Here is a 12791-nt window from a genome sequence, read left to right as displayed (position 1 = left end):
TACTTTATATTATTTATATTAATAACCCAAAATAACTAATTTATGATATAATTATATCATGGTTACTAAAAAAATTTAAAATCTAAAATAATTTGGTAAAATAAAATATTTAATTAATCAATTAAACATTATAATTTTTTTAAAAGAAAAAACTTATTAAAATTTTATAGTTGATCCTAATATACACAACTATTTTCAAAATGAGCAAACAAGGATTATGCAAAAAAGTGCTCGTCGACAGTATCAAGCTTCTCAAAAATATCAAGTGTTGACGCTAAAAAATGGCAAACACCAGCTCGCTAGATTGACGAGATGAATAATAAATTTAAGTTAATAATATAGAGAGCCACACAAAATTTATAATAGTTCACTCCCCATGTCGCGATGGTAATGGAGTTACATCTACTTCAAGTTTTTATTTCTCACAAGAATTACAAAAAACTGGCTAAGTGTGAGGCTAGAATTTCTGGAGAGAAAAAGTAGAGAGAGATACTTTGACCTTGTGGGAATTTAGAAGAATGTGAAAAATATGAGCTAGAGGAACTTTCCTTTTATAGGAAAGGAGATCTTATTAAAATAATATTTAAAAAATACAAAAAAAAAATATGAAAAATTATTTTGGGTTGGTCTTGACCATTGATTATTATTCATGATAATCCAATGGTGAAGATCGACTCTTGGTGAAAATCGTCGATTTTCAGACTTTGAATCCCATCTGTCGAATTGTTTTTGGGTTATTTATTAGAAAAATCATAATTTTGTTGAGGACGAATTTTGGATCCGAAATCTTTAGAATTGTGATGTAGGTGTGAGACATGACTTGGTAGATCGTTGAAATATCTTCAAAACTCAAGTTGAATAGCATCAATCGAATCAATATTGAGTGAGTTATTGTCATTTTACTGAAGGCTATGCAGCACCCTACGACCAAGTTGACAACCTAGCGCTGAGATGACATCAACCTGGACACTGGGTGGGTGCCAAAACATCCCAGAATTGTATTTTTTGATGCTCAAGTTATGTGTTGACACCACTTAGTCAGATTCAATGCTCTGGTGAAGTTGTTCACCAGTTCTCAGAGATGTCGCTATTTTGTAAAATCAGAAAAACTAGATACTCCCCGATCTTATCGATATCCCACCTTGCTGAAAGAATGAAATATCAAAATGTGAATTTGACCTGTCACAATTTGTAGCTCTCGTTTACTACAAAGAACATAGTTGAATGCTCGAAACAAAATTGAATTCTGATAAGTATAACCCAGCAAAGGAACCCAGTTGTCAACCTGGGCGTTGGGTGCTTCCCGGACTCCTTCCTGAAGCTTGTTTTGATACTTTTATGGCATTCAAGATTGCGAACAAGGTATCCTACCCCATTTTTGACCATTCTAGGAAGAATACCCAAAGTAGAATTTGTGTCAACGTGGGCGCAAGGCCATGTAAACCTAGGTACTGGGATCCCGTTCAGGCTCTATAGAAATATCGTTTTCTCCTTGAAATCACTTGTTTCTTCCTTATTTTTGTTGACAAAAAAAATGTCCAGAATAATCTTTTGGGAAAATTATTGGAAATAGCTCATGTTGACAAAATGTCAATCTGGGAGTTGGGTCCAGTTTCTGGCCACCAAATGACTCCGTTTGATTCTTGGAAACACTTGTATCTTAATATTTGACGAAAATAGAGAATATTCCTAGAATACTTCCCAAAAAAAAACTCCTTGGAATTGGTCTAGGTTGAAAAAGTGTCAACCTGGGCGCTGAGCCTAGCACCAGGTTAACATGGGCGTTAGGTCCTAGGTCTGACCCCCAGATGGCTCTGTTTGTTTCTTGAAAGCACTCAAATCTTAATTGTTGATGAAAGCGAAGAATATGCCCTAAAATTTCATCTAAACTGATGATGGAAGTGGCCCAGGTTGACAAAGTGTTAACCTGGGCGCTAGGTCTCTGTTCTGGCCTCCAAGTTGATCTGTTTCTCCCTAAAAAGCACTTGTTTCCTCATTTTGAATGAAGACAAAGAAAATTCTTGGGATAGTTCTTTAGTATTGTGGTTGGAAGTACCCCAGGTTGACAATATGTTAACCTGGGCACTGGGTGCCTGGGGTACCTGGTGCTCAAAACTGAAAGTGCTTTAATTCTGATTATGTTTTCTCAAATATGTTCGTGATAGGTCTTATTCATGTCCAAGTACAAATTTTGAGCCATTTTCACTTAGACTAACCCAGAATCTGAAACCCTAGTTAGAATGTCAACCTAGGCACTGGGTGAAAACCCTAGGTGCCCGAGTTGACTTTCGGGGTGTTGTTTCGTGTATTTTCAGCTTCCAGGCCTTGGACTTGGATTCTTCTTGTCTTCTTGGTTCAGAATATTGAAATATTGTGAGTTGGAAACAATATGGAGGGATCCAAACACCCATTTCAGAGTTCTCAAAGCCAAATTGGGCCTAGGGCTAAGGACCCATCCTAAGTCGAATGTTATGAATTGAGACTACTCAACTTCGAGATGTTTTCTTTTTTACCACGTATCAAACATTTATGTTCATGTCACCAGGTTTAGTTTTGGTGTAATTACATAGGTTGAGGGGGGTTGCACAACTCTAGCTAGTTTGGATAAAATTAAAACAACACTTGTAGGTTTACAATTTAATCAAAGAAGCTAAGTTGATCCCCATTACACTGATGCTCGGTTTAAGTATAGGGGCCATAACTTGGTGATGGACCCCTTGGCTTGCAGATGGCTTTGATGTATCTTTTCAGCTCAAGAGGCAATCGATTCACTTGCACAAGGTAAAGTGAATCTCACTAGGAAGCGAACTGTCTAGGGAACAGTCACTTTATTAGTAATATCATCTCAGGTACTTCCTATCAAGCACACTAGTACCGAAATTGGATTTAAGTAGAAGTCATAGTTGGCTCCATCTTGTTTGTCATGGGTTCTAATGCTTCAGTGATGATATAAGGTCCCTCCCTCTCTCATTGGGAGTCTTCAGTGTTGCTTTCTTGGTCAATATCTTTAAAAGACTCATAGGACACATCTTTATTGTTGCTGCCATGTTCTTGATCATTGTTGGAAATAGAGGGAGAATCTTCATCACTGCTCTTGTCCCAAGTTGTCTTAGGATGTAAGGGGAGATTCTTTGTCAATGCTATCCTGCTTGAGATCTTCTTGAGAAATAGTAGGGGACTCGTCATCACTATTTCCCTGCCCGAGTTCATCTTGGGAAACAAAAGAGGAGTGTGTTTCAGTGGAAGCATTCAGTGTTGATTCTTCTTCCCTTTCCTGGTCAATGTCTATTAGAGACTCATGAAATAGGTAAGCAGTGTAATTGGTTGCTTCTGGTTGAGAAACTCATCTGACCTTCATAATGGCTTCTTTGAGCTTGATGAAACCATCAGCTCTATCTAGCAACTCTTAAATGGCGTGCAATGATTTGAGTTTCAATTATTTCCATAATGGACTCATAACAGTTAGTCCAGCAGTCATTTCCATGACCTTGGCCTCTTCACTGAGTATCTTCGTCCGCGTGGTCGCCTCTAAGAATCGTTGTAGGTAATCTTTTAGAGGTTTGTCTTCTTGTTTCTTGATGCAGACCAAATCTTTGGGCTTGATGGAGAGAATTGATTATAGAATGCTTGTTTAAGTGTTTCCCAAGAATTTATAAATCCTAGAGAAAATTTGAGATACCACTGTTGTGATATTTCTGATAGCGTGTCTGGAAAGATTCGACACCGAGAATCATCTCGAATGCCTTGCAAGTTAGTTTTTACTTCCAAATTGTGTATGCGAGAGAGAGGGTCTTCTTTTCCAGTGTATGGGTGCCACGCTAGATTTCTAAACTTTGAGGGGATCTCTAAAGCCTTGATTCGATCTGAGAAAGGTGAACAACGCTCCAGTTCTAGCTCAAACTCAATTGGCTTTAAAGATGTGATATTTTTACCAAGGCGACAAGAGTATCGAATTACGTGTGGTGATGTGCGTATCAGTTGGCCATTTCTTGTTGGTGTCTCTTTGTAGCTTCCTTTGTCTTTCGACTCAATCAAAGACGTTGATTGATTCGAGCCTTGTGGTTGTTGCCTGGTTGTGTGGCCTTGCTAGAAACTGGGGGGATTTATCATGTATGACAATAGAGTTGTCTCTCGAGCGTTTGCTCCGTAAGCGGCTGCTCGTGGTACTATACTAAATATTTCCTTCGAAATAGTCTTCCTTAGAGTGATATGTGTGGAGGGAATTGAATTGATTACTCAAGTTCAACATGTCTCCATACACCCATGGGAAGTATTCATAATGCTGGCCATCAGGACCTTGGACGAAGTACCTACACCAAGCACCTTGTTCATCATAGAAATATAATTGAATGTGGAGTAGTTCGCTGGTCTTCACCCTCTAAATCTCATACTCTTCACTTTTATGGTAGAGCTTTCAAGTCCTTCTCCTAAGGTTGACTACAGGTCATTTTCCTTTTGCTAGATCATGGGTGGCCTAGAGTCATTAGACCTGTGAAGAGAATCACATGAAGGAGATTGATTTCCCGCATTGTTCAAATTACTTCGAGAAAAATTGTGGTTGGTCCTTTCAGTTGCATGTGGTGGCCTTGTAGGTTTGCGACCCCGAGTATGATTCCATTCGAACGCTTACTTGCAGCTCGTTTCCCTAACATGTGACCGCTCTACATCAGGCAAAGGACCCATAGATCCACATTCCTGAGTTTGAGTCCTTTCAGACACTCGATCGTAGTTTACATCCCTATAAGGGAACCTCAGTGCATGTTGCTCGCTGAGTAGTGGCATGACTACTAGGAGTGGTAGTGTGGCTTTGCATGTTCATGGATGATTTCTTACTTGAACTTATGAGTTCCTTTCGGAACAAAGTTCCTGTTGGGTTTTATGCCCTAAATAAAACTCATTTCAATATAATCAGATTTACTTATTAATATAGATCAGAAATAACATTTAATGTTGCATGGTTCACATGATTTATTTCATGATTATATGTACATAATGTATAAATTCATCTGAAACCCTTTTCACATACTTGATCCTGTTTATTGTGCCGTCAACACATTGGAAAGTAAACATGACTATGTGAATAAAGTTTCCTAGATTTATCAGACAAAGGGTTTTACTGATATGATAATCTACAACAGAGTTTACTTGCATTTGGAGAAGTGCTATGTTCTTTCCAGAGCATTGGTTAAAGTAAAGCTCAGGTTGGATGCATGGAGTATGCATCGGAAGGGACCGATATTGAACTTTGACTTAGATTTATTAAACTTACCGTAATATCTATTCAAGTCAATATCGCTTAGTTGATCCTAGATCAAATGTTCTTAATCCTGTTATGATTAGGCTCAATCTTGAAAGGCTATTCGTGTTCTTTGATTTGTTAGTTAAGCCTACTTTTAGGTCAGGGTGATACGTACATTTTGGGAACACGGTAGTGCAATTGAGTGGGAGCGCTAGCATAAACATGGAATCTATAGCTTCTATCTGGCGAATAGTAAGCAAAGGATGATCTCCTTCGAGCTTGACCAAACGAACATAAATGGTGGAGTACTCATTTCACATAAGCTGAAATATCATTTATACGGGGTCAAGTGTTTTAAGGATAAAATACATTGTAGGGTGTAACGGTAATCTAATCCCTTTACAGTGTAGATCATTCATATAGAGGATCATTGATCAAATTAGGATTATAAGAATGGATAACTAATGATGTGTCTATATGGTGGAACATATAGAGCATTCTATATAACTGAGAGTGCAATTCTAAGTTCTATGCGTGGATTCAACGAAGAATTAATAAGTTAGTGAATTTTAGTAATAAATTCTTGATCTACTTATTGGAAGCTCGGTTATATAGACCCATGGTCCCCGCACTAGTTGAGATAATATTGCTTGTAAGACTCATATAATTGGTTTTGATTAATCAATTATAATTCTCAAATTAGACTATGTCTATTTGTGAAATTTTCACTAAGTAAGGGCGAAATTGTAAAGAAAGAGTTTTAGGGGCATATTTATTAATTATGATACTTTGTATGGTTCAATTAATAAATATGATAAATGAAAATATTATTTAATAATTATTTATAGTTATTAAATAGTTAGAATTGGCATTTAAATGGTTGAATTTGAAAATTGGTGTTTTTGAGAAAATCAGATGCAGAAAAGATAAAACTGCAAAAATTACAAAAAGTGAGGCCCAAATCCACTAAGCATGGTCGGCCACTTTTGTAGGAAATTTAAACTGATATTTTCATTATTTTAATGCCAAATAATTCAAACCTAACCCTAGTGGAATGCTATAAATAGATAGTGAAGGCTTCAGGAAAATTACACTTCTGATTCAGAAAAAACTGAGCCTTCTCTCTCTCTATCTGGCCGACCACTCCCTCTCTCTTTCTTCCCTCTTGAATTTTGAAATTCTTAGTGTAAGAGTAGTGCCCACACACAGCAAGTGATACCTCAATCATAGTGAGGAAGATCGTGAAGAAAGACTTTCAGCAAGAAGGAGTTTCAGCATCAAAGATTCAGAGAAAGAGATCGAGGTTCAGATATTGATAATGCTCTGCTACAGAAAGGAATCAAGGGCTAGATATCTGAACGAAAGGAGTCATTATATTCCGCTGCACCCAATGTAAGGTTTCCTAAACTTTATATGTGTTTATTTCATCGTTTTAGAAAGTTCATATTTAGGGTGTTAATCAACATACTTGTGAGTAGATCTAAGATCCTGGTAAAATAATTTCCAACAGTTCCTGGCAGAGAAATCAAACTGTAATTGGGGACTCGAATTCTGACTCTTAATTAAAGTACCAAAATATTGACTCTGAAAAGTGGACAACACCAGCTTGTTAGATTGGCAAGATGAATAATGAATTTAAGTAAATAATATAGAGACACACAAAATTTATAGTAGTTCACTTCTCATATTGCGATGATAATGAAGTTACGTCTACTTTGAGTTTTTATTTCTCACGAGAATTACAAGAAAACTGGCTAAGTGTGGGGCTCAAATTTCTAGAGAGAGAAAGTATAGAAAGATGCTCTGACCTTGTGGGGACTTAGAAGAATGTGAAAAATAACCTAGATGAGCTCTCCTTTTATAGGGAAGGTGATCCTATTAAAATAATAATTAAAAATACAAAAATATGAAGAAAAAAAATTATTTTGGGTTGATCTTGGCCATTAATGATGATCCAATGGTGAAAATTAACGCTTGGTAAAAATCATCAATTTTTGGACCCAAAATTTTCAGAATTACGATGTAGGTGTAAGATATGAATCTTCAAAATTACAATGTAGGTGTGAGACATGACTTTATAGAAATTTGAAATATTTTCAAAATGCAAGTTGAATTGCGTCAATCGGATTCATATTGAGTGAGTTATGACTGATTCATTGAAGGTTATTTAGCACCCTGCGACCAGGTTGACAATCCAACACAAAGGTTGACACCCAACGCCTAGGTTGACATCTTGACGTCAACCTGGATGCTGGGTGACGCCAAAATGTTCCACACTTGTATTTTTGTTATGCTTAAGGGATGTGTTGACACATCAGATTCAATGCTTTGATGAAGTTGTTCACTAGTTCTTGGAGATGTTGCTATTTTGTAAAATTGGGAAGACTCGAAACTCCCTGATTTCGCCAATATCCCACCTTGTTGAAAGGGTAAAATATCAACATATGAATTTGACATGTCACAAGTTATAGCTCTCGTTTACTATGAAAAAATAGTTAAGTGCTCGAAACGGAATCGAATTCTGATAAGTAGAACCCAGCACACCAAGCCAGGTGTCAACCTTGGCCCTAGGTGCTTCTCAGGGCTTGTTTTAATACTTCTATGGAATTCAAGATTGCAAACAAGGTCTCCTACCCCATTTTTTACAATTTTAAGAAGAATGCTCGGAGGAGAATTTGTGTTTGAGGAACAGAAACATGTGAACCAGGTTGCATGTTAACCTGGGCGCAAAGCCCAGTGCCATGTTAACTTGCGCACTGGGGCCTTGTTTAGGCTCCCTAGAAATCTCGTTTTCTCCCCGAGATCACTTGTATCTTCGTTATTTTTTATGATGGAAAAAATGACCGGAACATTTTTTGGGAAAATAATTAAAAATAGCCTAGGTTGACATAGCCTAGTGCCATGTGTCAACTTGGGCGATGGATCCAGTTTCTGGCCACCAGATGACTCCGTTTGATTCTTGGAAACATTTTTATCTTAATCTTTAATGAAAATAGAGAATATGCCCATAAGACTTCTCAGAAAAACTCCTTAAAAATGGTCTAGGTTGACAAAGTATTAACCTGGATGTTGGGCCCAACACCAGGTCAACTTGGGCATCCATTTGTTTCTCGAAAGCACTCAAATCTTAATTATTGACGAAAACGGAGAATATGCCAAGAAAATTTCATCTGAAATACTGATGGAAGTGGCCTGGGTAGTCAAAGTGTCAACGTGGGCGCTATGCCCAGCTCCCATGTCAACCTGGGCGTTGGGTCCCCATTTTGGCCCTCAAGTTGATCTGTTTCTCCCCAAAAAGTACTTATTTCTATGTTTTGGATGAAGACGAAGAAAATGCTCAGGATAGTTCTTTAGTATTGTGGTTGAAAGTGCCATAGGTTGACAATATGTCAACTTGGGCTATGGGTGCTTGGGGCACCTGGTGCTCCGGGTGCTCAGAATTGAAACTGCTTCGATTCTGATTTTGTTACCTCAAATATGTTCATGAAATGTCTTATTCGTGTCCAAGTACAAAGTTTGAGCCATTTGTACTAAGGCAAATCCCGAAAACTTAAACCCCAGTTAGAATGTCAACTTGGGTGTTGTCACTGGGTGAAAACCCTAGGCGCTCAGGTTGACTTCTAGGGTGCTATTTCGTGTATTTTCAGCTTCCAAGTCTTGGACTTGGATTCTTCTTGTCTTCTTAATTCAGAATACTAAAAGATGGTGAGTTGGAAATAACTTGGCATGATCCAAACACCTATCCGGAGTTCCCGAAGCCAACTGTGTAGGGCTAGGGACCCCTTTTAAGTCAACTGCTATGATTCGTAACTATTCAACTTTGGGATGTTTTCTTTCTAGCCACGTGTCAAACATTGATGTCTACGTCACTAGGGCTAGTTTTGGTGTAAATATCAAGATTCTCAAAATACTTCAAGTCCATACAACAAATATTTTGATATTCTTCAAGACTATGATCCTCAAGTGATCAATTTGATTATTAAATTATTATTTTACTTAATGTTTATTTTTATTTATGTTTTTCTTTTTAGTTTTATAATTTATTGTTATGTTGTTTTTATTTTATTTAATATTAATATTTTTGTTATTGTTATTTTGTGTTTTTAAATGTGTCACTGTTTTAAATTAATTACTATTTTTGTGATAAATTTTAATTTGATGACTAAAATATAAGGTTATTTGTTTAAAATAAAATAAAATAAAATAACAGTTAAAATGCAAAAAAAAAAAAAGAGTTTAACATTAAATTAGTGTAGATTTAAAATCTAATATTATTAATGGTGTAAACTTTAGTGCACACCAATTTAATGTGCAATGAAATAATGTAAAAAATTCTACATGAGAAATTGTAAAATACTTAAAACCACTACACATTATTTTCTTCATATTTTAATTTTATAAATAGCATCCCACTTAAAAATATATTATATACTATTTTTTTTTTTTTTGAAAGTGTGGTTTTCTTTTTAATTTTGGCAAAATTTATGTTTGATTCTATAAATAATAACAAACTTTAAAAACCACAAAATACAGAATGTTGATAATTAATCGAAATGGATATAAATTATCATGTATATGTACATAATTTTTAGATTCAACCAACAAAATATAATAAAAACAAAAAAATGAACAGAGAATATTCGACTTAATCCCAAAACAATCGAATAAAAATGGGTATGAACATTAATTTGAAAAATTAAATAAACAAAAAATATAGACAAAATCCAGAATAACTAGAAAATGAGTACAAAATTTCCAAATAAGTCCCTTCAAAAAAAACTTTACAAATAAGTCAATTCTTTGTTAATCTTTACCATATCTCTTGCTCATAATATATATATACTATGTAATAACCACTTGGGGCTAGCTCAAGTGGCCATAGGTGGGTGTGTGAGTGTTGGAGGTCCTGGGTTCGAGTCCCAGGTAAAACATGATGTAATATATAAATGCTTGAATCAAAAAAAAAAAAAATATACTAACTATGTAATACTAAATAATAATAACATATTTAATAGGGTAATGAGTGGTGGTGGGCTAAATATTTTTGGGTGGGACTAATTATTAAATATGCTGGAATAATATAGAACCTATTTTCTGTCTTTTTGATTTTCCTTTTTAGATTTGGAAAAGGAAAAGAATAGAAAGAAGTAAGACATCGCGGATAAGATGCCAGCTCAACCAGGAACGTTTTTTGTCAAAGCAGGGGTAATATTGGAACAATAAATTAGACTCGTATTGGTCCATTAAAAATAAAAATAAAAATAAAAATAAAAAAAATCTTGTCCAACTCTCCTACCTTATATAATCTCCATTCAACTGAGCAAAATCTACACATCTTCATTCATCATCATCATCATCATCATCATCATCATCATCCATTTTTCGTTTCCCTCATTCATTTTTTCTTCGTCTTCCGATCAAGGATCCTGAAAATGTTGGCAGTTTTCGACAAATCGGTGGCACAGAGCCCCGATGCTCTTCAGAGCCCTCACTCTGAATCGGTTTCGGCTCTCAAAGATGGCTTCCTCGCTCGTCACTTCACATCGGTTCATCCTTCTGCGGTCACCATCAACCTTGGCTCTTCTGGGTTCATGGCTTACTCTCTTGATAGACAGAACCCTCTTCTACCAAGGTATGGTTTCTATTGCATACGACCAAAATTAAATTGAAGAAGACCCAGAAAAGTCATCAAAAAATTAGTGATACCCTTTTGTGTATTTCTTCGATTAATTTACTTTTTATTCTTGACTGATTGAACTGATCTTGATGATATGTGATGATCTGGGACTTTTGATGATTTGATTTCTAATACTGATAGATTTATTTATATGGGTGCTCGTAAACAAATTAGATATTTCAGTATTTTTATTTGTGCTTGTTTGAAGAACCAATATCATGAGATCGCTATTATAGTTCATCGCCTATATGTAAGGGGTTATAAATTTAATAAACTCTTTCGGACAAACATATTAATTCAGTAGCTGTCTTTTTCTTACCTATCAATGTAGTTCATTTGTCTCTATTATTGTGTAAAAGGAAAAAAAAAAAGTAATATTTTTGCAGATTTTTTTTTATCAAAACTTTGAATGTGGAGCTTCTTGTCGTTACTTTCTGTCTATATTGTTAATTTGGATACTTATGATACAAGACAAAATACATGATTTTTTATGTGGCAACTAGCAAGTAAAGATTCTGTTTGTTGGCCACAATTTTCTTTCAAGTAATATTATTATGTGTGTTGTTTACATGAGATTTTATGTTCAATGCAAAAAACTGATAATTATAAAAAATGCCCCTTGCAGATAAACTTGTTCAATGTCAAAATTCATACCCTTTGTTTAAAATGTTTTAGTGAACTTTATTTTCGTGCTATGGATAAGGAAGAATATGGGATTCTGTGAGAATGTCTTTATGCAAAGTAAAATGAAAGAATTATCACTGTCCCTTAACAGATATTAGTTATTGTTCACAACTCTTTTTTCTTTTTCTTTTTACACATACTTTGGTATAAACTAAAATTTTGTGTTATTCTCGTTTGTTGTTAGGCTTTTTGCGGTTGTGGATGACATTTTTTGCATGTTTAACGGTCACATAAACAATGTTGCTGCTCTTAAGCAACAATATGGTTTAAACAAAACAGCAAACGAGTCAAGCATTGTCATAGAAGCCTACAGGACTTTGAGGGACCGAGGTCCTTATCCCGCGGATCAGGTTGTCAGAGACATCCAAGGGAAGTATACGTTTATCGTCTATGACAGTTCTTCAAAAACCACCTTCATTGCTGTTGTGAGTAAAATTTCCATGGTTCTCCAATTTCTACTCATTCTGTTAGATCTAATTTCCTTTTTCCATTTATTTTGAGCTTCCATTTTTTACTGATTGCCTAATCTTGGTTTTTTATCAATCTAGGATGCTGATGGAAGTGTTCCATTCTTCTGGGGAACGGACTCCGAAGGCCATCTTGTTGCTTCAGATGATCCAGAAATCGTGAAGACAGGCTGTGGCAAATCTTTTGCACCATTTCCTAAGGGTAAAAACAACTATGCCTTCGAATCATCTGTACAATTCTGTTACCTTTAAAGCTAACTCTGTTTACATTTGTTTTATATTAGGCTGTTTCTTCACAACTTCTGGAGGCTTGAAGAGTTATGAGCACCCACTTCACCAGTTGAAGGCAGTGCCAAGGGTGGACAGTTCGGGTGATGTGTGCGGTGCAAATTTCAAGGTGGATGAAGGGTCTCGCAAGGAGTCCAGTGGCATGCCAAGAGTTGGAAGTGCTGCGAATTGGTCTTCCAACTTTTGAGCTGGTACCTTAATTGCTTATAGCAAGGTTTTTGTTATTTTTGGGGCCTTGCTTCGTTTTTCAGCAATCTTTCTCTTCGCTTGGCTTTCCTTGTTGATGACTATGCTGCTTCTTTAGAGAGTAGTTTTACTTTTTACTCTTTTATTTTTCATTTTCGTTTTAGTATTAAAATCAAGACTTGGTTCCATATATGTTCTACTTACTGTCAAAATCATAGCCAGAACCAGAGGAGGACCTTCTGGCGTGTAA

General features: G+C 35.8%; 1 protein-coding gene across 1 annotated transcript; it reads left to right on the top strand.

Moving 5' to 3' along the window:
- Nucleotides 1-10340: 10340 nt before the first annotated feature.
- LOC115722512 (stem-specific protein TSJT1) lies at nucleotides 10341-12753 on the top strand. Its single transcript, XM_030651736.2, has 4 exons — nucleotides 10341-10871; nucleotides 11785-12025; nucleotides 12149-12269; nucleotides 12352-12753. The coding sequence occupies exons 1-4, from the start codon at nucleotides 10672-10674 to the stop codon at nucleotides 12540-12542; spliced, it is 753 nt and encodes a 250-aa protein (XP_030507596.1). The 5' UTR covers nucleotides 10341-10671; the 3' UTR covers nucleotides 12543-12753.
- The last annotated feature ends 38 nt before the right edge of the window (nucleotides 12754-12791 follow it).

The sequence above is a fragment of the Cannabis sativa genome, chromosome 9, assembly GCF_029168945.1.
Source record: "Cannabis sativa cultivar Pink pepper isolate KNU-18-1 chromosome 9, ASM2916894v1, whole genome shotgun sequence".
Taxonomy (NCBI): Eukaryota; Viridiplantae; Streptophyta; class Magnoliopsida; order Rosales; family Cannabaceae; genus Cannabis; species Cannabis sativa.
This window is presented reverse-complemented; position numbering and strand designations above follow the sequence as displayed.